At 37.9% G+C, this 27,671-nt stretch overlaps 1 protein-coding gene and 1 long non-coding RNA gene across 11 annotated transcripts in view; one reads left to right on the plus strand and one right to left on the minus strand.

The window, feature by feature from the left end:
- PTBP3 (polypyrimidine tract binding protein 3) overlaps positions 1–27,671 on the minus strand; it is a 50,336-nt gene that overhangs the window by 15,357 nt on the left and 7,308 nt on the right. For 7 of the 9 annotated variants that reach the window (XR_007904789.1, XM_051789398.1, XM_051789400.1 and 4 more), the window contains exons 3-8: positions 20,408–20,479; positions 17,983–18,146; positions 16,988–17,134; positions 13,420–13,584; positions 8,343–8,453; positions 3,130–3,304 (exon numbers count right to left, since the gene is read on the minus strand). Coding sequence is in view for 8 of the 9 variants with exons in the window: in XM_051789398.1 (XP_051645358.1) it covers positions 3,130–3,304; positions 8,343–8,453; positions 13,420–13,584; positions 16,988–17,134; positions 17,983–18,146; positions 20,408–20,432 (787 nt within the window). In the remaining variant the exon portion in view is untranslated. Of the gene's footprint in view, positions 1–3,129; positions 3,305–8,342; positions 8,454–13,419; positions 13,585–16,987; positions 17,135–17,982; positions 18,218–20,407; positions 20,480–27,671 lie in introns of all 9 variants that reach the window. The other 2 variants (XM_051789405.1, XM_051789404.1) reach the window with 2 other exon arrangements.
- On the plus strand, positions 6,956–18,102 carry LOC127471961 (uncharacterized). 2 transcript variants are annotated; one of them, XR_007904799.1, is made up of 3 exons: positions 6,956–7,031; positions 7,262–7,376; positions 18,001–18,102. It is a non-coding gene; the product is annotated as an uncharacterized LOC127471961 (long non-coding RNA). The 2 variants fall into 2 exon arrangements; XR_007904800.1 differs by having other exon boundaries at positions 7,262–7,337.

Genomic DNA, 27,671 nt, shown 5'->3' on the forward strand with positions numbered 1-27,671 from the left:
AGAGGTTTCAAGACTCAGAATCAGCTGCCAGTGTTGCTATTCTGATTTTGTCTGTCGTTACACATCTTATAAAACGTTTGCGTTAAAATCTCTCATTGAAATCCAAGATTCTATGTTTTACAAAGACAATTTTCAGACACTTTTGAAGGCAAATATTCTGATCAGCCTCAATGTCCCTCTCTAAAATGAAGTTAGGGCAAAACATAAGGTAAATAAGTCTGAATAGGAAAGCACAGCATAGACTAGTATCCAATAAAGTTAATATGTCTGTGGTGTTCAACAGTTTTTATTCACATGATGGACATGCATTCTAGAAATTGCTGGAAGTAAATATAGTCAAAGATGTTTTGCAATGATAAGATAAAACTATTTCCTTGATATTTCTAAAATGAGTATAAGCTAAACAAGACAAACAACAACAACTGATCTGAGACTCTGAATTTTACTAGCTGCTGAGATGCATAAAGTATATGCATTTTGCTTTTTAAAGAGATGTACTTTCCCAGTTTGCATGACTTCATAAATAACCAGTGGTTTTTATGGTTCCTCTGGAAATCACAACCATGAAACAGATTTGGAATAGCAACATACAGACAGTCCCAGCCTCACAGATGGCTCAGTGATTTCCACATTAGTATGTGGAGTTAAGTGCTACCCAAGGCAGCAGAAAAACTTGTGTTCTAAGAGGCAATTAGGTACAAGCCTGAGTTGTGGATTCTTTCATATGTTAGCAAACACCACATTTTTTCTCTAAAATGGGACATGTATAATCAAGAAATACATCCTACAAGCTTGGTAATAAGTCTGTTTTACTACTCAAACCTCCACCATTGACTAAAATACAGCCACATTCACTAGTGAATGGTCCTTGATACAATGTATGATACCATAAGTATCCATTATGAATTACAAAAGCGACAAATGGAACAAACACCAAAGATCAAGTATTCATGAATATTGCATCACATTACACCTACTCTTATCTGTGGCAACAAAGTGTCTTTCATACAAACAACCGAATACATTCATCACACCAAAGCAAGTAATTTTGTTCTTGAAATACACGTACTGGTGCATTATCCTGACAAGTTCTGGCAACACGGTTATTAATCACTTATTCACAACCTAAAAATGGTAATGGAACATTAACAAAGAAATAGATAAACAGCTTTTATTCTGCCAAATAAGACTTGCATGTTGCACACTGATACCAAAATTAGGCATGTAAAAATTGTCAAACTGAACTAATGCTGAAAGATCTGGAATTCTTTGTGGCCTCTTTTTTTTCTTTAATGTGTAAAATCATTTGCTTCATGGCTAGTAGCTAGCTTTCAAAGCAAGCTAATTCATGTATCTGTGCTTATGCTCACGGGGTGAAAGAACTCTTTATGTGCAAAATATTCACAAAATCTGCGTGTTTACAGTATCTTTTCCAACAAAACCAAAACTTAATAGAAAAAAAGAGAGAAACAAGTTTCAAGAGCAGTTCAGTTTTGCTATTAAGACAACTTCAAGTCTAGGAAAAAAAAGTATTATTCTGATAGTTACCTGCTTTATCTTATAATTCTCCATCAAAAATACATCCACTAGTAATAACACAGGAAGTGCAAGTGCTGACATGACTCACAACATCTTTTTCTCATGTTCTGTAACTAAGTCTATCAGAACATGCCAATGACAACATATACATGTTGTCACCACCGACAGAAAGGTTAAGAAGCATGCTTTTCCCCATCTACAGCTATTTTCTTAAAAGAAAAATATCTATGCAGCTGCTTCACTGTGATTTCACTATAAACACTTTTTGGTACAGACATCAGACTATTCTTCATACCAGCACCTCTGCTGTTCTTACTATTATAGCAAATGAAAACTGTAATATGAAAAATGAGAAGCTTGGAAGAGTGAAGGGGAGGAAATGGAGCAGCTTTCATGTGTTATCCTACAAAAGCATACAGTTATCTTTGCAAGCTCATCTTTAATCTATTCTAATTGTACTTTCCCCTTCCAATGACATTTCAAATAGTGCAAGTCTAATTAATCAGAATATATTAGACCTGTAACAGCATACTTCTATAATGCTGTATGGCAAATTCTGCCCCCCTCGCTCCACCCCTCAGTATAAAGACAGTTGTACATAAAGTAAAGATCCAAAGCCTGTCTTTAAGGGGAGCAGTAAAAACAACCAAGAAAGTAGTAAGAGCACCTCACATTCTTATTCTAATCTAAGCTAACTAACTCAACTATCCAAAAAATCAAATGAAACCCAGTATCTGCCCTAGCCATCACAGAAAACTACAGGAAAAAAGGGAATTATTCCCCCACCCTTTCTACTGTGCTAATCAATTGGACAGCACTTAGATACCTATTCAACAGCTAAGGCAGCTCATACCTATGTATTATTGCTAACCATTATCATTAGAGAGAAAGAAAAATAGCTAAAATAGCTCAAATTGCACTGTGAGCACTTCAGGTCATCAGATCAATGTGTTTGGTGATTTGCATTATTCCTAAAGCTAATTAAATGAGCATGGTAGAGCCATTTAAGCCAAAAGGGCTTCTCCAGTGTCACTTCAAGCAGACAGTGTCTCCCTATATGCCATGGAAGTGACTTCTAAAATTCAAGAAAACTTCTAAAATTTTATCTTTCAGAAGGTGACTACAAACATTTATAAATGTGGCATTTTGAATTTTCTTATAGTTTTTTTTTTGTTACAGCAGGCAGTTATCCTAAAATATACTCAAATAAGAGCCAACACCCTTAGAACACTTATTTTCAAGCAGCCTTAGGCAACCAATGTTAATTGGTGATGACTTTCACTGACCATACTGATATGCAACATTTATTATATTACCTGTACTAATAATACCATTCCAAATCATTTTACAAATGCAACTTTTTGACAACACCTTGAGTTTGCCCATGAGCATTCCTCATGTTATAGTTACAGATATTAAGTTATCTTGAGTTGGACTTTCTGCTTTCCATACAAATCTTACTGAACCTAACACACAGAAATGTATGCAAAATGTACCCTTCTAGGAACTTGATATGAAACTAGAGCATAAATGCAACATAAAAATTATTATCTTAGTGTGTATTTATCACTAGAAGTGAAGGTTTCTTACCAAAGGTAGTAGCTAAGGATGCATCCAGGGTTCGTTGGCCATCACCAAAAGGAAGATCAACGCGAGTGAAATCTCTGCTTTTGTCATTGTTGTACTTTACTTTTAGGGTAGTTAACTTGGAGAAATCAATACGCAGAGTGCAGCACCCAGTATAGATACTGTGGCCATCCAGAGACTGAAGAAAAATAATTACATTTTCAGATTCAAAACACATTGCAGCAGCCACTGTTATAAGTTTATTATTGCAGCCTTTCAGTACTTCAGTGGCCTATAAGAAAGATGGAGACAGACCTATTATCAGGGCCTGTTGCGACAGGACAAGTGGGTCAATTTGGATTGGATATGAGAAAGAGGCTTTTTACAATGAAGCTGGTGAAACATGGCATAGGTTGCGCAGAGAGGTGATCGATGCTCATTGGACTGGGCTCTGAGAAACTAGTTGAAGATGTCCCAGCTTATTGCAGAGGGGTTGGACTAGATGACCTTTAAAGGTCCCTTCCAATCCAAACCATTCCATGATTTTCACCTTGCAATTGTATCCAAATAGTAATTCATCCTCTGTTTTTAAAGTGATGGTTTTAAACACGAAGTAGACAATTATGCTGCTACTATCCTTACCTAAACATCCTGTGTACAGTTCCAGTGTAGTCCACTAGTTAGTAAGTATTACATCACTTTGTGCCAATTGGACAAAACAGAGCTTTAAGCATGACATGACTTTCTGATCTCACTTGTCTCCCACTCAACACACAATATCAGGTGCTAGTACCAATACTAATTTGGAAATTCTTACTGCATGGAACTGACCCTTACATAAGCTGGTGAAGGGTCTGGAGCATCCTGTGAGGACCTGCTGAAGGAGTTGGGGTTGTTTAGCCTGGAGAAAAGGTGGTTCAGAGGGGACCTTATTGTTCTCTACAACTTGAAAGGAGACTGTAGTGAAGTGGGGGTTGCTCTCTTCTCCCATGTAACAAGTAACAGGACAGAAGAAACGGTTTCAAGTTTTGTGAGGTGAAGTTTAGATTGGATATTAGGAAAAATTTCTTCATCAGAAGGGTTACCAAGCATTGGAACAGGCTGGAACAGGAAAGTGGTGGAGTCACCACCCCTGGAGGTATTTAAAAGATGTGGAGATGTGGTGTTTAGATACATGGTTTAGAGGTGAACTTGGGCAGTGTTAGGTTTATCATGGGACTCAATGACCTCAAGGTTCTTTTTCAATGTAAACCCCTGGAGCTGGGCTTGACTTCAAGTGAAGCGACAGAGCAGATGGATCCTGTGCTGCAGATCGCCCAAAAGAAGTGGTGGGTGATTGTTGTGGCTAACTCCCTGCTGACTCCCTGCACTCATCTGCTGACCTGACTGCTGATCTAAAAAGGTGTCGTCTGACAGGAGATTGAATCACAGATGTAATGCAAAGACTGCTAAGGCTTTTCCACATATCTGACTATTACCTCCTGCTGCCATTTCACATGAGAACTAAAGACAGCAAGGGTAACTTGGGAACTATCAAATGGGATTTCAAAGTTCCACCTGAATATGAGGAAGAACTTCTTTACTGTGTGGGTGACCAAGAACTGGAACAGACTGCCCAGAGAGGTTGTAGAGTTTCCTTTCCTGGAGATATTCTAAAGCCATCTGCACACGAATCCTGCACAATGTGCTCTAGGGAACACTGCTTGAGAAGGGAGGTAGGACTAGATAACCTATAGTGGTCCCTTCCAACCTTCCCCGACCTGTGAATCCATAAAATCCATTTTCTTATGAGTAGCTACGCTCAGAAAGATCACTGAAGTAGTATTTTCTGCCTATACCAGTCATAAAAGAATCATGATGGATGAAGGGGGAAGAAAACCACTCAAAAGATACTGGTTTGTCAAAATTATTTAAAATAATTTAGACTGAAATTTTAATTTCTGTGAAATCTTTAATTAGGTGTAATTTATTATAAATACTCTTCTTCAAGAAAAGATACTATTGCTAACAACCAGCCTATAAATCCAACTACATTTACTAATTTCCAATATATTCTTAACTTTTGAACACATAGTGAATTTACTTGCTGAACTAAAGTGCAAGTAGAAATACGTAAATATCCTGAACCTTTAATGTTGAAGCTGAGAATAAAGTCAAGTTAAATAACAAAAGAAAGGTAAAAGTTCCATTCTATCTCATCTTTCAGTAATTTTTTTTAACTGAATCCTAATTACCACTTAATACTTAGAGGAATCTATTCTATATACTTCAATGGGAATTTTCAGATTCTATTTCTCTTTAAAATATGTGGTCACCTCAATATTAGTAAATAAATTAAAATCAAAGTGTTTCAGGCTTAACTTCAAGTAAGTGAAGTGTTTTCTTTTTGTCTTTATTTTTAACTTCACAGTTCAAGTATTATAACCCAATGATTTTAACAGTGCTGTCCCTTCTGCAAAAGTCCTGAAGTACTCAGCTTTCAACATTTAATTATAAAACTACTCATCACTGAGGAAACTAATTAACAGCATTTTTTAGAAATTAAAATATTTAGTCATTATAAGAAAACTTTAAGTTGTTTACATAAAAAATATATTGAGTATTTTCAAAAAAAAGTATCTGCTGCTATACAAAGTGGAGGAGAATACTGGTGGCACCTCTGGGGCAACGTGTTTAGGAAAGGCTAAAAAACCAGTGTGTGACAGCTGAGACACGAGATGTGAGAAACAAGTGAGAGAACCATCCCTATAGACACCATGGTCAGAGAAGGAGGGGGAGGAGGAGGAGCAGAGCTTCCCCTGGAGACCATGGTGAGGCAGGCTGACCCCCTGCAGCCCATGGACACCCACAGTGGAACAGATATCCATCCCACTTACAACCTGTGGGATGGTATATCAGGCTGTTCTGCCTAAGTGAGGAAAACCAGCTTGAACTTTACCCTATTTGCAAAAGTTATCAGTGGTGGATGGAAAAGGAGGTCATGCTGCTTTTGGTGTAGAAGGATGCTGAGACCAGCCTGAGTCATCAATTCCAAAGTTAAACATTCTGAGGAAGAACAATGTTCCCTGACAGAAACTGGCACCAGTGAGGATGTGGTGTACAAAGTACCTGATAAAGGAACAAACAACTGATCCTACTGATAACCTATCTAAAGCTGCTGAACTGACACAGTTGGCTTGGAGACATCTGACTGATAGTCAATGACTCTGTACTATAAAAGCCCAGTCCCACTTTTTAACAGCAGAGTCTCCTAACACACCCCTTCTAGAAGTACGTGTGTAGACTCCTCTCTTGGGTGCGGATGCCCCTCAAGGTTACTCTCGGAGGCTAAGCAAGATATTAGCCCACAGTCAGTGCTACTGAGTAATTTTTTTGCTAGCTTTAATATCATTGTTTCAATATTTTTTCAATAAATACTGCACTGTAGTATTAGTTTTATCTATACTATGTGCTAAATAATTCTAATATTTTTTAGTCTAATTATTATCATCATCCAGTTAAATAAATAATTTATCTTATTAATATAAATATATTTGTTTTGACATCCTTAATCCAGTGGGACAGACTTGTATAAAGGCTCAGTCACACCTATATAATTCCTTTAAACATAAACTATTAACTAAGTCTGAGGCTAAGATTGGATCCAGCTGCACTTAGCTAAACTCCTCTCTGAGGAGTTTAGAAAGCAAGTGGGTCCTTTCTGCACTTTGTGACACAACAGGAGGGTCTCCCCGGTAAACCTTGTCCAAAGCTTCCATTCTGCCCATGACAGAAGGGCCCACACTGGAGTAGTTAGGGAAGGACTGTATCCTGGCAGAACCACCCAAGCTGGTAAAAGGAACAGTGTGAGGAGGAAAGAGCAGCAAAGTGTTATGGAATGACCGCAGTCCCCATTCCCTACCCCCTGCACTTCTCAGGGGAAGGAGGTAGTGGACTGGGAGGGAAGTGGAGCCTGGGAAGAAGGAATGAGGGAGTAGGAAAGGTGTTTTTACTTTTGTTTTTGTTCAAGGAATGAGGGAGTAGGAAAGGTGTTTTTGTTCCTTACTTATCCTAAGTCAAGTCTGTATGCCTATGACAGTAATTATTGAGCAATCTCCCTGCACTATCTTGACTCACAAGCTTTTTCATTTTTATTTTTCCTCCTGTCCTACTAAAGAAGGGGAGCGAGAGCAGCTTGGTGGGTTCCTGCAGCTAGCCAAAGTTAACCCACCACAGAAAATACACCCGAGGAGGTGAGCTTTCCTTCATCAGTGAGAACATGCATTTTAAAAGTCAGCAAACAGTTTGTTTGAAATTAAGAATTTCAAGATGAAAACACTGATTGTTGTAAATTTCTCACTGAAATTCAAGCAAGTAAAACATGTAATATTCATTTAATTTCTGGGCATTTAACTACACTCTCTTCATTGAACCTTATTGAAACTATTCCATTCTGTTTGAAAGGTAAACCTTTTCGGTCAACTACAGTTACTGTCACTCATCACTACTGACAGTTCTGAGTTTTGTTTTGGTAGACTGGAGAGATAGGCAGAGCAAAACCCTCTGAAATTCAGCAAAGGCAAATGCAGGATTCTTCATCTGGGGAGGAATAACCCCAGGCACCAGCACAGGATGGGGGCCAACCTGCTGTGAAGCAGCTCTGCGGAGGATGTGGGGATACTGGTGGACAACAAAGTGTTCATGAGCCAGCAGTGAGTCCTTGCGGCCAAGCAGGCCAATGGTATCCTGGGGTGCATTAGGAAGAGCATTCCAGTAGGAAGAGGGAGATAATCTGGCTCCTCTGCTCAGCCCTGGTGAAGCCTCAACTGGAGTGCTGTGTCCAGTTCTGGACTCCTCAGGACAAGAGAGAAACGGAGCTCCTGGAGCAGGTCCACTGGAAGGCTACAAAGATGAGGGGACTGGAGCATCTCTCTTACGTAGAAAAGCAGAGGGAGCTAGGCCCGTTCAGCCTTGAGAAGACTGAGAGGGGACTTTATCAATGATTTTTGTTTTGGTAGACTCATACACTTGGGTGTATGCTATATATTTGTTTGCAGTTTGATGATAGAGTGCTGTCCTCTTAACTAATGAGGGATGTCAAAAGTTATTCATGTGCATCAAGAGGGTTAGAATGATGAGAAATCATAAGGCAATGGTCAAGATATCCCCAATGTTCCCCCCTTACCAGAGGGGAGAGGAAACACCCCCCACAAGCAAACAAACAAACAAAAAAATCAATTTGAATACAGTGTACTTACCATTTTGGCACAATATGCATTCATTGCATCAGCATATTGGAGCAACGCTTGGAATTGATTGTTCTTATGGAACATGACAATCTTCAAGACATATCCAAATTTAGAGAAAATCTGTTAAGGAAAAAGCATGGACTTTTAGACCCAATGAATAATTCACGCACTCTAAAAATTAGCATTTAATATTTCAAATAAATTTCTGAAAAGTATGTCTGTTCTGAGAGCTATACAAAAATTGAGTGAACTCAGAATTTTGTTTCGGGTAAAAAAATATTTTAAAAAAAGGTTACAAGAGATGGGAAAGAAGGATAAAATTTCCTAAAAGATTTAGCAATAACTGATCAACTAAGAGCAGGGAAGGAGAGCCCAAACAGGCATTTGTCCAATGTCTGCAGAGAAACTGTGGATAATGAATCAGAGTTGAGGTTTGACAAATGAACTTTCCCAAGTCGTAGAATCATAGAATATGCTGGAGTTGGAATGGACCCACAAGGATAATTGAGTCCAACTCATGTTTCTACGCAGGACTCCCCAATGATCACACCCTGTGCCTGACAACATTGCTCAAATGCTTCACCCATTGAGTAACATGGTTATCCAGCTGTGTGCTGGACATTTTGTTCCAGAAGTATCCTGTGAGAGACAGTACCAAAAACTTTGCTGAGGTCCAAAAAAATTACATCAGCTGGCTTTCCCTGATCAATCAGGTGGTTTACCTTGTTGTAGAAGGAAATCAGGTTTGATAAGCAGGACTTCCCTCTCGCAAAGCCATGCTGGCTGTAACCAGTGACTGTGTTGTCCTCCTCAATACCTCCCACAATAATCTTTTCCATGAGTTCACCAGGCCCTGAAGTGAGACTGACAGGCCTGTCATTTCCAGGGTCTTCCTTTTTTGCCCTTCTTGAAAAATCGAGACAACATTTGCCAGCTTCCAGTCACCTGTGACCTCTCTGGATTCCCAAGACAGCTCAAAAATCACTGAGAGAGGTTTTGTGATGACATCAACCAGTTCTTTGAGAATTCTGGGATGAATCCCATCAGGCCCCATAGATTTGTAGGGATCCAGTTGGAGCAGCAGATCCCACACGATTTCAGGGAGTTGATCATCATCGCAGTCATGGCCCTCCAGCTCAGGGCACTGAGACCCTCTTGGTCCATCATCCATGTTGAAGACAGAGGCAAAGAAAGTATTAAACACCTCTGCCTTGTCTCTGTCCCTGTTTGTGTGGGGACCATCCTCATCCTGGAACAGTGATGATATTTCTATACTGCCTTTTGCAATTAACATACTTGGAAAAATCTCTTTCTATTGTCTCCCACGTTTCTGGCAGCTGCAACTCCAGTTTAGCTTTGGCTGCATGGATTTTCTACCTACAGTGGCAAACAGCATCTCTGCATTCTTCCAGTGTCCCCTGACCTTGCTTCCACTGGGCATACACCTTCCTTTTTTGCCTTATTTCTGAGAGAAGGCCCTGTCTCAGCCAAGCTGGCCTTCTGCCTCACCTGCTTGACTTCTGACATTTGGGAATTGCTGCTCCTGTGCTCTTAGGCAGTGATGTTTAAAAAGTGACCAGCACTGATGGACCCCAGCACCCGCAAAAACATTTTCCCAGGGGACTTCACTCTGTAATTCCTTGAGCAGCCTGAAGTCTGCTCTCCTCATGTCCACAGGTGAGGTTTTGCTGGCACTTCTCCTCCTGTCAGTAGATCTTTTAAACTCAATCACTTCACAGTCGCTGTGGCCAAGATGGCACCAATCTCCACTTTGCTCACGAGATCTACTCTGTGGACAAGCAGCAGATCAAGGAGGGCATCTTCCCAAGTCAGCTCCCTTAAAACCTGTTCCATAAAGTTGTCATCCAGATTTTTCAGGAACCTTCTGGCCCAGACTGCACCAGCTGTGCAATGCTTTGATGCTTCCAGTTGTTTCTGGCAAGCTGAAGTCCCCTGTAGGAACAAGGGCAGTTGACTTGGAAGTGTTCCTTAAAGAATAATTCCCTGGTGTCATTGTCCTGGCTGAGAGGTCTATAGCAGACTCTCACAGTGACATCTGCATTATTTGTTTGTCCCTGGATTCTCACCCAGAGACTCTCCACTGTGCTATTGCCAGCTGTGAACTCCACACATCCTAACCCTTCTGTTACACACAGTGCCACCCCTCTGTCTCTTCTGCCCTGCCTATCCCTCCTGAAGAGCCTGTAAACGTCCAACAGAACATTCCAGTCACAGGTCTCATCCCACCAGGTTTCTCTTATGTCAAGTCTCTGGGACTGGGCCAAAGCTTGAAGTTCCTCTGGTTCATTCCTCATGCTGCGTGCATTGGTGCAGAAACATTTCAGGTGTGGGACATTGTAGTCAACAGCTCATGAAGTAGATAGACAGATCCCATTAATGCCCATTTCCTGAAGTTTGGCACACCATCCCATTGCTCATCACTAGCAAGTCTGGTGTTTCCCCCTTCCCAGCTAGTTTAAAGCTCTATCAATGAGCCCCACTAGCTCCTGTGCAAGAACTCTTGGGTTTCTTCTTTCTCCCCTCTGAGATAGGTGCATCCCATCAGGCGTCAGTAGGCCAGGTGTTGAATAGATCATCTGGTCAAAAAATCCAGAATTTTTCAAATTACACCAGAGTGGGAGCCATGCATTGACCTGACAGATCTGCCTATTCCTATCAACATTATTCCTTGTTTCTGGAAGTCAGCTGAGATGGGAACGGCAAACTGCCTTTCAAAGTATCCACCTATACATTCTGTACCTCAAACAAATTCAGCAAATTTGCTAGCCAAAAATACAACTTAAATAGGTGATGTGTTTACAAAGATCCATTGTCCAAACTAGAAGACAAAGAGGAAAGGAGCAAGACAAAGACTTAGACTGGAACCAACTCACATACTTTACAATCAAATGGTATTTGATTTATTGCAAATGCAAACATTACAGAAATATTTTGAAAGGATGAAATTAAATATGTATACACGCAAAATGAGAGTGTGCACTACATGGAAGTGTCTATACAAAAGCAAAGGCACAAGGAGTGAGGACAACATTAAAGCTAGGATATATCATTCAAGTACAGGAAAACTATATCTAAATTAACAGTGAAAGAGGAAAGGTGAGCTTGTGAAATACTAACAGTTTTGTAACAAACTGTTAGAATCAATGCATAGTCAGGAAAGCAGAAACCCCTGAGAAGTATTAAACCTGCAATGGAAAGAAAGGCCATACATAAGGATAAATATCTTTTGCCAGCCTAGAATCATGGGTAGAAGACCAGTGTCCCAACCCTTTGTGCCCAGTCTTTCATTTCTGAGAAACAAGATTTTAAAGCTGCAGTCATCATTTTGTCATAGGAAATGGAACAGAAACCTTTCCACAGCTATTTAAAATTAGCCATTGATTTCCTGTTCATAAAGCACTTCCTCTTAAGAAAGGTCTAACTGCAGCTTCCCAACATATGCTTTTCCATGTTTATCCAGAGGACTAAATAGATCTTTTTAAGGTAATGAAATTCAATATACTCCTGCTTGGTTTTAAACCTAAATACCCTGTATATATCAATTTTGTTTCTGCACAGATAAAACTGCATATTCTGTTGCTTATGATAAATATTTTAAGGTAAATTGAGGTTTAAAAAGTTAATTTCTTGACAAGCAGTTATAACTTACAAAATAAAATTGAAGCTTTGGATGACAGCTTGCCTACTAGTGTTCCATATGATGCTATACTTGATGCAACTTTTCATTTGTATTAACCTTATCACACTTAAAGCAATGTTAGATTGTAGCTATGAGGCACAAAGCACTGCTTTAATTAGAGGAGACTGCCCCCCGATAAGAACTGCAAATAAGATCCCTTTTCAAATATTGCTAAATTTTATAGACCTATTGCAAAAGTAGTTCAGTGAGGGTCACTGGGCAATTCAGAGACTGAAAATATCCTTCTACTTTGCTGAAGTAAACTTTAATCATATTAAACTAACATGAATTTCCTCTTTGCTGTTGCACTGTTAAAACTAGCACAGTTCCCATAACCACAGAAGCTTGTTCTCAGGTTATTCTGAGTGCACTAATAATCCCAAGCAGTTGACATAGTATTTGTACAAGTTCAGTAACGAGTGAACAACACTCAAAGAAAGTTTAGATCAGGTAAATTACTACATCAAAGTGAAAACTACTATACTAGTTAATGAGTATCATGGTGGGGAGAAACAGAGAAAGAGAAAATTCTAAGAGATAAGAAGAAAAATGAAGTGTTGCTAACAATCATCTATTGTTTGAGATCATAGCAGAGCAGGAAAAAAATCTTCCAGGACTGCAGATTCTTGTAAAATCATCCCAGTTATTTTAAATCACATTCGTTTCAGAAACTCCTACTTGGGGCATGTCTTTTCCTGTATAAATTTACTAGTAATTACAAAAGTTTTTCAGTACCTGTAAAAACATCAACAAATCTTTTGGGCACAAAGAAGTGGTCTCAAAGTTATTGTTTTTAAACTTAGAGCTCTCAGCAGCATAACCCAAATACCTAGCAGAAGTTACAGTAATGTCTTTCATAGCTGTAGTCTACCACTATTCAGGGCTTTCAGAGGCAGTTAAATGTCATTCTAGTAGTCGATGAACAACCAGAAACATTTGTAAAGCAACTTGCATTTTACATCACTTGCATTGAATTATAGAAGTGCATATAAGCACTAAAATATAATGCAAACTACTGACGTTACTCAGTACAAAGAGTGCTAAAATATGGATCCACAAGTTCATAACAATCAGTATTTCACTAGTTCATCATGGGGGCATAAATCAGAAGTAACAGTTCAAGTTCATTGCTGCTTCCACAGAAAGGAAATGAGGTAAAAATGACAATGTGAAAAGCAGGGTACAGAAGCCTTGTTTACTGGAATTTCATCTGTGCAGAACTATTTCAAACCTAGATCTCTAAACTACAAGAAATAATTTTAAAGAGGCAGTCCTCACTCAAAAGATTAAGGATCCACAGGTACTTAAAAAAATAAATTCGTGGATTTACAACAGCAACATTGGAACAGACTGTAATTTATCTTTTTTTTAAGCAATCCTCATTACCTGATACAGCATTTCTAAAGTGATAGGGTAAAAAACATTTTCAACAACGATTCGAAGAACAGAACCTTGACTTGGAAGGTGTCCACCTTCACCATCAAGAGCACTTGTAATAGCCACGCTTCCATGCTGCACAGCATTCACACCTTGCAATGCAGCCTGGGGTCTCTGAAATTACAGCACAGCAGAAAGCATAATTAATTTACATGCAAATTATCATACTGAAACAAAGGTCTCTTAGAAGAAAAGCACATAAAATGCAACTACAGAAAAAGGTAGTTCCTTCATATGATTGTTGATTCAGATCCCACATTAATAAAGGTAAATCATACCTCTTCCTTTCCATGCCCCTCCCTTACAACTGATCAGTGTAATTCACAAAATTACAACTGTTTTTTTAATTAAATTGTTACTACTTTATAATGTCATATAACCACAATTTTGCTTTAATTCAGTAAGGTTTTGACATTTATAGATTTTTCCAGCAATACTGTTGATGACAGTATTGATCACAATATTGTAATAGACTAACAACCAGTCAGTGCCCATAAAACTATTTGCTCTGCTTTTTGAGGATTTCATTTTCTTCAGAAACTGAGATTTGGTGGGGATAAGCTTAAAGGTGTATACCCTGCTCTTCTTTCAGAGTCAAGTTATCAACCACTCCTCCAACTGGAATTTTGTCTCTACACTTGTTTTTCAGCTCCTCTGAGTAGCAGAACTATGGAGACATGCTCCTTTCCAAATATAATGTTGTGACTTGAAATCGTCTCAGCTACACTGTTTTTTTGGAAGACAGACTAAACAGGGCACATCATACAGACGTTCCCCAGTTTCAGAAAAAATATAACCCTGCAAATTAATCTGTACTTCAGGCCTGAGCCTAGACACTAGGATAGTAACATAGTGTTCAGCTGCTTTGCTAAGGTATGAGACTCAAATATAAGAAACATAAGTGCCCCCTCTCCAATTTTTAAAAGTAGACAACATTTTTCGAGAAGAAAGCAAGTGCTACGCACCAAGTTAAATACTCAGAAAGAGATTCAAGGAGTCTTATTTGCAAATATATGTATGGTTATATTTGGCTGTTACGCAAACCACATCCTTAAAAAAAAAGCTTGCTGTTTATTTGTTTTTGCAGATTAAAAAAAATCAATCCAACAATCTTAGATGAGGAAACAGCCAAATAACATTTACCAGACTGACAAGCTTACAAGACTTCAGTGTCTTTTGTGTGAGCACAAATTAAAAATTATTAATGATTTATGCCCCTATCACTACTTGCAACATTCTTACAGAAAACAAAATCATGATATACACATTGCAGTATATAACTCAGGTAACTAAATGGGAGGTCAATTGAAAATCATCCAGGAATCAAAAATCCAAACAGATTTCAACCACAATATGATGGTTTGTGTGGTCTGATCTTATTGTGCAAAGAGTATTTCCTTGCTTAGAGATTAGGATATAAATCACTCATCTGCATTTTTCAATTCATATTCTTAAGAAATCAATTTTTAGTACTTCAGAACTACAAGGAAGAAATTAATTCTGGTGTTTGGCATGTGTACCAGGCTTCTTTCCAGCTGGTTAGCCACCAGTGTAAAGTGGTACCTGAGGTTACTCTTCAGGTGCAGGAGCTGGCATTTCCCTTTCTTGAACTTAATGAGGTTCCTCCTGCCAGTTCATTTCTCCAGCTTTTCAAGATCCCTCTGAATGACAGCACAACCATTCCATGTGTCAACTACTCCTCCTAGGTCTGTGTTGTCAGCAAACTTGCTTAGCATGTTCCCCATCCCATTATTCAAGGGATTAATGAAGATGCTAAACAGTACTGGACAAAGTATCAACCCCTAGGGCACTCTACCAGTGACCCAACCTCAACTAAACTTCATGCTACTTCAGAACCATTTTAGCCTTTTAAATCACCTCACAATCTACTTAACAAGACTGCATTTAATCAGTTTATCTATTGGGATGTTACTGGAAACAACACTGAAATTGTTGCCAAAGTCAAGATAAACAATATCCACTGCTCTCCTCTCATCCACCAAACCTGTCATCTCACCATAGAAGACCATCACATTTGTCAGGCTTTACATCCTTTTGAAAAACCCATGCTGACTTTTCCTAACCCCTTTCTTCTCCTTAGAACATTTGGACATGGTTTCCAGGATGAGTTGCTTCATTCCCTTCCTAAGGACTGAAGTAAGGCTGATCAACCAGTGGTTCCCTGGTTCTTCCTTGTTGTCCTTCGTTAAGATAGGAGAGATTATTTTCTTTTTTCCTAGTCCTCTGGAACCTCTTTCAACTTCTATGAGATTACAAGACTGTAAGAGTGGCATTGCAATGACATTGACAAGCTCCCTCAGCACTCATAACTGTATCTCATTAGGATCAAAGACTTTTTGCTTATCCAATTCATTTAAATGTTCCCTAGTGAGATTCTTCTCTATTTCTTTCATCAAGACTTTCCTACTGTTCTCACTTGCTTGGTACTCAGTGGCAAGTCTTAACCACTAAAGGCTGAAGAGATGGCATCCAGAACTTCAGCCTTTTCCATGTCCTTTGTCACCAGAGTCCCTACCCCCATTCAGCAGCAGGCCCACATATTCAAAAAAAAAAAAAAAAATCTTATTTCTACTGCTGATACACTTTGAGGAGCCATACTTGCTGCTTTTCACACCACTCACCAGAGACAACTCCATGTGATCTTTGACTTTCCTAACCACAACCCTGCATGCTCACATAATGCTCTATAATTCTGGGGCACCTGTCCATAATTCCAACTTTTCTATACCTCTCTTTCATGTTTAAGTTCAATCAGGAGCATCTTGTTCATCCAGGCAGCCTTCCTGCCACCCTCACTTTGTTTCTTGCTCATCAGGAGCAAGCTTTGAGCTTGAGCTCCTCCACAGTAATTTTACAGATATTGAGAAGTCTCTGTCTGAAAGAAGTTACTGCTGAAATAAAAAGACAGGCATTATATATATCAGAACTTGACTACTGATGTGAAAAGTAGTCTATTCACTAATGTTGTGGTTCAACCCTGGTAGGCAGCGAAGTGCCACAGCTGCTCAGACACCTTCCCCCAGCAGGATGGGGAAAGGAATTGGAAGAGTAAAAGGGAGAAAACCGATGGGCTGGGTTACAGACAGTTGAACAGGCAAAGCAAGAGTTGCACGTGTAAGCAAAGCAAAATAAGGAACTCCTTTACTATTTCCCATTGGCAGAAAGGTGTTCAGACATTTCCAGGAAAATACAGCTTCATTGAACATAACAATTACTCAGAAAGAAGAAGGCCACAACTTGGAGCATCCTCCCTTCCTCATCTTTCCCCCAGCTTTCTATGCTGAGCACAACATCATATGGTGTGGGATATCCCTTGGGTCAGTTGGGATCAACTGTCCCAGCTGGGTCCTCTCCCAACTTCTTATGCACTCACACTGGCAATGGGAGAAGCCAAAAAGGCCTTGATACTTTCTGTCACAAGCTGCTACAAGGAAAATTAACTCTGTCCTAGCCAAAACCAATACAGCATTCTGTTAAATGGAAATATTATACTTACAGCCTGATTATGTAGATTTTCAGTCTTAAGTTCTTTGTAATTGGAATACTGAATATAAACTGGCCGATTGTGGAGGTGAGGTGTAGCAGGAGTATAGTAGTTCACCATAGAAACAGCAGCTTCTGTAGAAGCCATTTCCAAAAATGCCTGTAACCAATACATAGCTCACTTCAGTGCTGTTTTTGTTTACAGGAGAGAACAAAGCATCGAAACATCATTTTTTCCCAATTCCACTCTCACTAGAAAAAGATGATGTGAAAGTAAAGTACTGGTTTGCTCAGCATTAAAATGCACTTGTGTGTGCATGTTTATGGGGTTTTGTGGGTTTTCTCATGAAGCTTTACATTGTAAGTACATTAATCATTAAAGAAGAGGTGGAATAAGTATTATATATGGGAAGCAACACCACTAAAAATACCACAATGCTAATGAATTTATTACATTTCTGAATCCAAGCATTATTACCTAGCTAGCAGATACACATACTGATTGAAAAAGTAGGAACAGGACACTAAATATCTATCACTTTATGCATCATATTAACCCAGATGGCTCTAGACAATTTTTTGAATGAATGCCTACTATTTTTACAATTTCAGTGTTTATTCATGGTGTGAACTATTCTGTCACATCTAATAGAATTAAAAAGATGTTAAAAAATTAACAGGCATGTTAGTAACTTAGGCAGGCTATTTCAAGACATACATCTACATCAACAGAGACAATATAGTTCTTTATCATCCATATGTTCTTACCTAAAGTGTACATAATGTTTAGCAATATTATTAACAAGTTTCTAGATCATTATTTAATTCAAAGTTTTAAGAATTTAAAATAAATTTCATAACGTTCTTTCACATTTGAAAATATGAAAATCTTGAACTATCAATGAAATATTTAGACATTGTTGCAATCATTTCAGTCAAACGCAGGACCTAAATATGAACCACATCTTCAGCCTTGCCTTTGTAATTGAAACACTGAAAATTACATACCTGACCTTTTCCTTTTAGCATCAAGAAATTGGTTACTTTGCCAAAAGGGAGACCTAATGCAATGACTTCTGCTCCAGTAACATCACTTGGAATTTGACGAATATGAAGGACACGTGAAGGCAAACATTGTGATTTGCCCCCTTTGATTTTTTTCTTCTCATTGTCTAAAATATTTTAGGGAAGGAGACAGACAAGCAAACAAGATAAACTTATTGCACAGTGTAGACACCAAAACCTAAAAAAAAAAAACAAACTGCTGTCTCAGGACTGACTTAGGTATAGCTCTTTGAATCTTAAGAAAAGACAGTTCATATATAACCACAGTGCAGTGTAAGAAGACCTCATAAACTATTCCAAACATCAACTGCAATGGGAAGGTGTGTTGTGTTTGTTTGGCTTTGGTTTGGGCTTGTTTATTTTCTTGTGGTTTAGCTTTGTGTTTTGAGGGTTTTTTTAAATTCTTACAGACACACAGGCCAATAACTTCTTCCCAAATGCCCACATAAGGTATTTACAAGTGTTAGTTGCACAGTAGACGGGTAAGTCAAAACTGAGATGTAATATATTAAATTTTTTTAATCACTAACTTATCTTCCTGCGGCTGAGGTGTAAACTCAAAGGGTCTTTATTTATTTATTTTATTAAAGAAAATGTGCTGTTCCATTTAAGTTTTGAAAAGTCTTTGGAAAGGATGCACAGCATGGATTCCATACAAACTCTAAAGTTTTCTACTTTGGCAAACTGCCTTTTTTTTTTTTTAAACATGTGCCTATTTGGATCCTGTAACAGCTAAGTGACCAACGATTACTTTTCAAGGAGATGACTCAGAGTTCTTGAGAGCACTTTTACACAGAACATCACATCTGGAACAGGCATATTGTTCTAGAAGCAGCTGTAATGAAGGCAAGAGAGACAGTCTTAACACCTAATGTCTTGCATTTAGCCTTCCAATGAGAACAACAAAAGATGAGGAAGAAATATTTGTATGAGCTTTACAAGAAACTTCAGATTTTGCTGTCCATTTTGAGTACAGTCTAAGGTTCAAAAGTGGTTTAAACAAGTCATTCTGTATTACAGAGGGTTCTTTTATTAGTGGAAGACTCTAAAACTCCAAGTTAGATGATCTAAGCCCCAACCATGGCACACTCACAAGCCAAGTTAACAGTTCCCCCACCTGCAAAACAGAAAAGTCGATTATGCATTGATTTTTCTATCAAGAAATTTTATATGGCTTCATGTGCTCTATATGCATTCTGAAAATTGTGAATATCTGGTACACTTGTTGGGGATGAGACTAAAACAAACATGAACATATTAAACACTTACCAGTACCAAGCCATGACAGGATATATTACTATTAAAGCCTAACAATCCATTCTATGTTTTACTTTTGAGGTTCAAAATGGACAAGATATCCTTGACTTTACTAAGTTACTTGACTTAAAGTTAACTTTTGCAGCCATTGGCCACTAATACTTCAAGACCACCTATGCTGGAAGCACCACTAAAGGAAGCAGTTCCTAGCTTTCTCTCAGTTTCTTGTCTGATCTAAAACTATAGGTAGACATATACATTTGCCACATCTTTCTCAACACGTGAAGAGGGCAGAGCATAAGTTTCTTCGCGTGGTAGTACAGTTTAACATGTCTGAAGAAACATGTGGCTGTGGTTTCACAGTGAGCCATCCACATAGCTTTAATGAACCCAGTTTCCTTACCCTGCATCTGCCTATCCAACTTCCCACCACTTTCCCAACAAAACCCCACTCTGCTGGTTTTGCACTACATATCTGAACAATAATCTGTGCCAAATCTAGAAAACATCTGATCAGGAGAAAAAAAGGAGTATTTTTTTTACTGCTTTCCTTGCAAAAACATTACCATCCATCTCAACCCATGGAGAGATTGCTTGGGGACAAGAACTGGCAGAAAACATCTGAAACCAAATCACAGGACTGTCTGTGTTGCTCCTCAAAAAGTTTTAGAGGTAGTGTAGAAAGCAAGAACAAGAACACCAAGGGGAATCAGCTGAACTTTTTATCATGAATCCACATAATGTTCCTTATGTTCCACCAAACTCAGATGGGTGTCTTTGTAATCCTGACAGCATAGAAATACTTCAAATTAAATTCCTTTCAAGCATTCAACTACAGGAAAATTGAATAGGCATTTGACAGTCTGTATAGAAGGTATCTGATTGATCATGATTATAGAAAACAGACTTTTTATTTTTTTCCATTTCAACTGATCATTTTTGGAGCTCATCAATACTGTCATGGAATTGGGTAGGCTCACATGCCAGTACTGTTGGGAGTCATATTACAGTTCAGTCATGCTTATGGTGACAATAAAGAATACCAAAAAAAAAAAAAAAAGGCAGAGGAAACACACACTGTTGAAGAACTGTGATATTTTTTTACATATACCTGTAGTTGGAGTAGAATTGCTCATGGTAAACGATCTGTTACTGACACCAGAAGAAGTTCGTCAGGACCACACTAAGAAATAAAAGACAAGATTACCAGTAAAAGTTGTTACAGAGAAACCTTAATATAAAAGTTAAATTACTCCTGTAATTTAACCTTCCCAAGAACACCTTCCTTCTATACACTGAGAACTTATTTTTCAGGAAAAAAAATGCCAAACAGAACTTTTCCCCCATCTCAAGAAGTAAGTTCAGCTGTTACACTTCTTACTTACATTTATCCCACTACAGTTTATATTTTAAAATTTCAAGAATAATGCTTAAGAATGCTTATGAAAAAAATGAGCTGGCTGCAGGCTCCAGGTCTGCAATACAGCATTGCTTTCCACATATGAGCAAACAAACAGCCACACAGGTGAAGTCAGCATTTGTGACTGGACACAGAACAAAACTAATTCAAGACATATTTAAATATACCTATGGCAGTTAAAAAAAACCCACCACAAACTAATCCTTGTCCTAAGAATTTGATCGTAGATCATATGTATTTAGAAAAAATTGTACTGAAAAATCAAAGTATGTACTTTGAGAACACTGGCAATTTGAGGTTCTAACTACTAACAGGGAGGATTTTGAGCACTACAGTTTCACATTTAGCTGTTTGTAAAGCCTGTTTACTCATTAAGACTGCTGCAGAATTCCACCTAAGCCTCAGCTTCAAAATCCCAACAAGAAACAAGATACCACAACACCTCTGAAAGGCAGTTAAGGTTCCTGAAATTTTCACCATACTCTTCTAAAAAAGCATTTTAATTAAAAAGTTGAGTCTAAGGGAGTGATTCTACAAGATGGAATAAGTTGATGCAAACAACTCCTTACCACTTTGGTGGAAAAAGAGGTTCCCATTGCCCTTGGTCCAGGAGCCCCACCTGCTCGTGGGCATGACCTATTTATCTTGCACCAGCCCCGGTGCCCAAGAGTATTTCCATGAGACGAATCAATTCTCCAACCTGCCAGCACTCTATGCTGAGCTAGATTAGTTAATCAGCTGAAAGAGTGCCAAAATCCACTGCAAAGAAAGAGGAGATGGGACGAAGAACAGCAGCAGCAAGTCATCATGCTGGCTTGTATTGGCTGCAAAAGTACTGCTCAGGGTACTGGTTTATAAGCTGCCTGTGCTTAAAGGAGCAGTTTGGTTCTTTTCATCCTCGTTAACCATGTGTTCCTGCTGCTTCCCCAGTGTGGGAAGGTCATTCACAACTGAAGGCTGAGAAACCTCTTCAGCCAAATTCAGCTGTGCAGGAAGAAGCACAGGTGTTAGTGTGGGATGGAGGAAAACATGAGTGTGTTCATCCCTCTCTAGCAGCAGTACAGACTTATTATTTTTAAACATGAAACTGCATCTTAACAGTATAGTTAAATGCAACATCTAACTGTTGCAAACAGCAAAATCATTTTTTCATTAAGAGAACTAAAAAAATACAAATCCCTTATTTTAAGGAAATATCAACAAAATGGTTACTAGATGTCTAATAAATATCACATGATATTTGCACCTATACTGGGATGTAATTAACATGCAAGATCAGTTTTAATTTTTCACTTATTAGCAGTACTTTGAGCATGCCAGCATCCAGGTACTGCACCAGAAGAGCATATTTTGATTGTAAAATGCATATCCTGCTAATTAAACAAACGCAGATACATCTGCAGATAGAAAGTACTAGTATTAAGAATGATCTTTTATTACACTAGCCCTTCCTTTTACTTACTGGAGGGTAGGAAAAAAACCTCACTACTAATGTAAATCTAGTTGTTGTTTTTTAATTTAGCATTTATTCAACAGAAGAAATATCTGCATTTTTCAAGAAAACTGTGAAAAAATTTGGTGTTTTAACACATCCAACTCTGGCAGCAGGTGTCTTTTTTGAGCAATTTTTAACTGTTTTGTGATTTCATTATAAACCTCGGCCCCAAACACATCAATTATTATTATTTTGAAAAATAAGCTAACTTTAAGGATTTAACATGTTATTCTTACAATTTTACATTTAATTTTATAAATAATGATATTAAAAAAACCCATAACAGACGTTTTCAGAAAAAAAAGTATTTTCCAACCTCTTCCACGTTTAACAAACACACAAAGAAGCGCAATTCAGACGGTTGCAGTGCTCCGTGTGACAACTCTCTGTACAACTGGCCTGTATCCATACAACTGAAGCTGTAGCTCGCTGCAGCACACAAAGAACTGCTCCAGGATGTGGGACTAAACCAGCTTCAATAGCAGAAGGATGGCAGTACAAAATTACAACCTTCAATCATGACATGTGCCTGTACTTGCATTGATTCATCATTCAACCACTATTTCCTAAGACAGCTATCTAAATTTTGCCTTTATGCTGACAACCATTAACCTGTTAAAATAATAGCCAAAACATAATGAAACTCTCTTAAACCCTAAGCTCATTCCCTAGTCAACTGTTCTACTTGGTCTAATAAAAGATGGGCAAAGCTTTGGTCTTCTTATAACACATTTCAAATGTATAACTGTCTTCATATCTTCACCCTGATACAAGGAGTATTTTTAAGTGAACGTACTTTTAACAATAAAACATTAAATCGATCAAGACACTGTAGAATAATTGGCTGGCACAGGCTTGCTAAGTCTAGAACCCTGATTACAAAACTTAACTTTATTACAACCAGAAGATTTTTGTTAACTTTTTGTTATTGTTTGAATGCTCCATTGAAACACTATTCCAATTTTTACCTTTTGATATAAATATTAAGTTACATACCTACCCATACAATTACAGCACATTTATTTACCATACCATGCCCCTTGGAAGGATGTGGTATAAGGGAACTGGTAGGAACGCCACTGCTTTTGCAGGTGGCCAACCAAACTATTTCTGAAGTACAAGAATATTATAAAGATGCTTTTCGTCATTTCCTTATTTAGCCAGCTGCTTCTTTTGAGAAAGCACACAGGATCACTCTTGAGGAGAAAAGACAGCGCAGGAAGAATCGTGTCTTGCAGAATATTCCACCTAAGGAGCCCTTCTGCTGTGCCTTTTGCAACCAGACTTCTCCATCTCATATTGGCCTTTTAAGCCACCAGCGTGCCTGTAACAAATGTGGGTAGAGCCATTCCCAAATCTTCATTCACGAAGCCTAGCCATGATATTTAGCCAGCAGGATAACTGACAAGCCTTCTCAGTCACTGAAAACAAAAACAAACCAAATGCAAAACCACTATAGAATACAAAGATAAACTGACACCACAGCAGTTCTCCTGCAAGTTGACATACAAAATGCATGTTTGGGATATTCTGGATTAGTGAAAAAGATTACATATACTTCATCAGTATCTTCACAACGCTTTTCATACAGAATCCACAAAGAAATAACAATTCAAGTCCTTGAAGTCCGTTTGTTCAACCTCCTTCTTCCACAGTGAAAAATAAAAGTGTTATTTTTAAAATACTTCATAACATTAGGCATTTAATGTAGTGACAAAGATCTGCTGCTGGTAAAAGGGTTGGCAAGGCCTTAGGTGCTGAAAAAGTCCACACAGGAAGGTAGTGTGCCCTAGATACTATTTTACAAAAATCTTTCTGCAGAGGCTAGAGAGCCCTACCATGCCCCTACTCTGTAGACAAGTCTTCCACTGGCTACCTCCTAATTATTCACTCTCTCAAGTCCAGTTCAGAAAGCAGTCTACAAAGCCACCTTGACAAGCACTCCTTTCAGCAGGGATGTGAGTTTACACTGCCATGGTGCCATCACTACTACTTCAGTTTCCACAACACAGCAGCAGTTACTTAACCTCAGCGAGCCACTTGGACCAGTCCCCTGCAAGGTTGCACAGGCGAAAACGAAGTGCAGGCAGGACAAGTAAGTATGCTGCCTAACCCTTCCCTGACAATCAGTTCTTCCAGCACAAAGCTACACTCACAGAAATCAGCACAATCCTTCTGTTTCAATGCCAGAAGGACTGCACCAATCGCACAGTAAATATTCCTGTGATATGTGTCTGTGAGAAATGAGGTAAATGCGATTGTTCGACACACGAGATGGCTACCAACCCAAGGCTGCAACATCCTCCTATATTCCTGCATTCATTCCAGCATTCCAAACACATTAGCAATTAGGCAACAACATTTTTGCCTTTGTTTGAGATTATTAAGTGGTAACAGGTAAGGTAAGAGCAATAAGGCACCTTACAGCTAGTTCAAGTTTTAATATTTAAAAAGGATGTATGTAAATAAAACCATCTTTTTACAACTCCACTCTCACCCCCAGCATTTAACTGCAGTATTTTCTTCCTCTCTTATTTTCTAGAAGTCACAAATTCTTCCGTACTGTTTAATTAATTCCAAATGGGATAGTCTCAGAGAAACTTATGTTTGCATAGATGGTTTTCCTAGAATTTAGCTAGTCACTTTTCTAGACTATTATTTTTAAGTCAACAACAAGGAAGAATATCAACACAGTTTTTACTATGAGATAGCTAGAACAACAAAAAAAAGGGGTCAATTTCAAGGGAAAATAATTCTTTCAAAAAGCAGCAATTTATGCATATAAATTAAAGTTGTGTACATTATTCTACAAGATTCTATACGGCAGCAAAGTAATTACTGCTACAAGTAAACTTTGAAACATGACAATTTCAAGCTATACCAGTCAAAAATCACTGTTAAATTTAAATGAACTGCTCTAATCTTTATAGAATCTGACTGTGAAAAAAAAAGTTAAGGGTCATGAGAAGAGTAAAAATTTCCATTATCTTTTACTTCTGCAGTAAGGTCTCTAAATAATTGTTATATTTTTTACTCTTTCTTCCACAAACCATGTTTGCAAAGGAGTTGCAACTCCTACTTCCAAAATGGGGATTTAATGTGAAATACAAAGTTGTTGATGCCAGAATAAAAATATTTTGAAGAAAGTGGAGGCAAACTAAGGGAAATTTCAAAATCATATATTTGCACTAAAAATAAACTGACCTTACAAAGATAAAGCCTGCCATTTCATTAAGTTGAAACAGAAGGAAATTATAGGCAAAGATCACAAATAAGCGAGCCTCCTTTCCACCACCATAAAGACCCCTTCCAAACACTGGCTCAAGTTGCTGATTGCCAGCCACCCTAGGAGCACACTGTTTTAGCCCTGATAGCTATTTCCCATAGACTCAAATGCTTAGTGGCTCTGCTTACAACATAGCCTGCTCTGCTGCCTCTTTTGTCAACTACTGAAGCTCCCTCCTACACTGGTAACAAGATACTGTACACTTTCAAGGAGTCGTGCAACAGTAATTAAAAGGTTAAGAGAAAAACATTATGTACTTTGCGTTTATGCTGGATACAGGGCAAGAACATAAGGAAATAACATCTTCCTCTTGAAGTTGCAAAGTATGTAAAAGCAACCTTGAGCATGTGGTTATCAAGAGCTGTCAAATTAGTGTGACAAGTTAAGTTTTTTAATGAACATAAAATGTGCCTTTTCACTTTTAAAGTGAGAAATACCTCCACCTAGTATGAGGGCTTCAAGCTCATCTGAAAGGACACTTCCAGTGTTCTAGAGACCAAGCAGGCATCATGACACAGAAGCAGAGCTTCCTCTCAAACTCTACATCGAAAAGATGACTGCTTTTTTTCCATGGTATCATCATTCATTTACAATTTCCAACAATATTGTTTTCTGACAGTATAAATACAAAATTTAACAATAAAGACTGATGTCTACTCTTCCTAGTTAGTTTAACCCTTAAATACACAAACATTAAGTTTTCCTTACGAGTTAACACAGGTTTTTTGTTAAGTTACTTAAGAAAGTTACTTCGATGTATTCCTTTCAAATATATACCTTTTTCAAATAATCAACAGAACCCTCAACAAAACTCTCACACAAATTTTCATCCTAATTATTAATAAGCAATTGAATAAGGGAACACATCTGTAAATAAACACCATACAGAATGAAGTTCTGTACAGCGAGAAGATACTTGGCTTTAAACGCAACTTTTTTTGCTTTAAGTCACAAAAGTATCTGTATGATGCCATATTTTGTATAGTTTTGCATCATTATATGCTCTACTATGCACAGGTCATGTTTCAAACATCCAGTAACCTAAATGAAGCACCAGTAAGCTGTCTCGCTTGAATTTGGTCAGAAGAAAACTTACATAGCCCTATAATACAAAAGCACCATAACTGGACAATCTAGTTTATAATTTGTTATTATTAATAGTTAAAATTGAGAAAGAAATACACTTGAGAAAAACAGAACAATCAATATAGTGACAGCAAACCCAGGAAGGGGTATAACAAAAGAACTAGTAACTGCGTGTGAAAGGCTATAAAGAGATTCCTCCATTTAAACCAACTGCTAAGAGATCTGTAACAACACTGTATTAAAAAAATGGAAAGATAAAATAACAATATTAGATAATTTTGCAAAGGTAATGATAAATAACTTAAAGGAAGAAAGAGAAACATTGTGATAAAAGTAAAAATGTGATATGGATTATTTTCTTTCCTCTTGCAAAGGAAATAGTTTAATATGCAAAATATGGAGAAAAAGAAAAGAAAACAAACAACTAGCTGGATCACAATCGCAATCAACAAAATTTTTGCAAAACTGCTTTAGGAAACATCCCTTTTACCATTCATTTTTAACCTTAATTCCTTCTGAAAACAGAAAAAATCATAAACAGGATTCCAGGATACAGGGTTTATCAGCAGCTCTACCTTGTAGCATGGAAGAACATTTATATTTGTTATTTTAATTTCTATTGCTCTGCAGAACTAAATATACATATCCTAGTTTAAGAACATAATACTTTTTTGGAGAAAATAAAAATCTCATATCCCATGTATCCAAAAACCATCACGGATTCATAGGAAGATACCAAAAAGACTTGACTCTCAACTGGTCAATCATTTAATTTAAAAGCATGAAACCACTTTTTCTAACTTACAAATTTTCAGAACCTTACAAATAGTCTAAAAAAAATGTTCCTAGTCTCAACCATGACACTCTGAAGACACATGTTCTTGACTATTTGCTTTTTGACTATTTAATTTTCAGCTTCACATTTAAAGCTTTCCTTTACTAGAGTAAAAACTAGAATTTTTATATTTTTTAAAAGGAAGATTCATATGCACAATCAATCACGTAACTCTAGGACTAAGAACTCTAGGGACTGCACACTTGAAGTCAAGAGGTTGGAAAGTAATAAAAGTCTGTTTGATGATGTTTAT

Source organism: Manacus candei, unplaced genomic scaffold, assembly GCF_025592945.1.
Source record: "Manacus candei isolate 608988 ecotype Guabito, Panama unplaced genomic scaffold, ASM2559294v1 h1tg000027l, whole genome shotgun sequence".
NCBI classification, from domain to species: Eukaryota; Metazoa; Chordata; class Aves; order Passeriformes; family Pipridae; genus Manacus; species Manacus candei.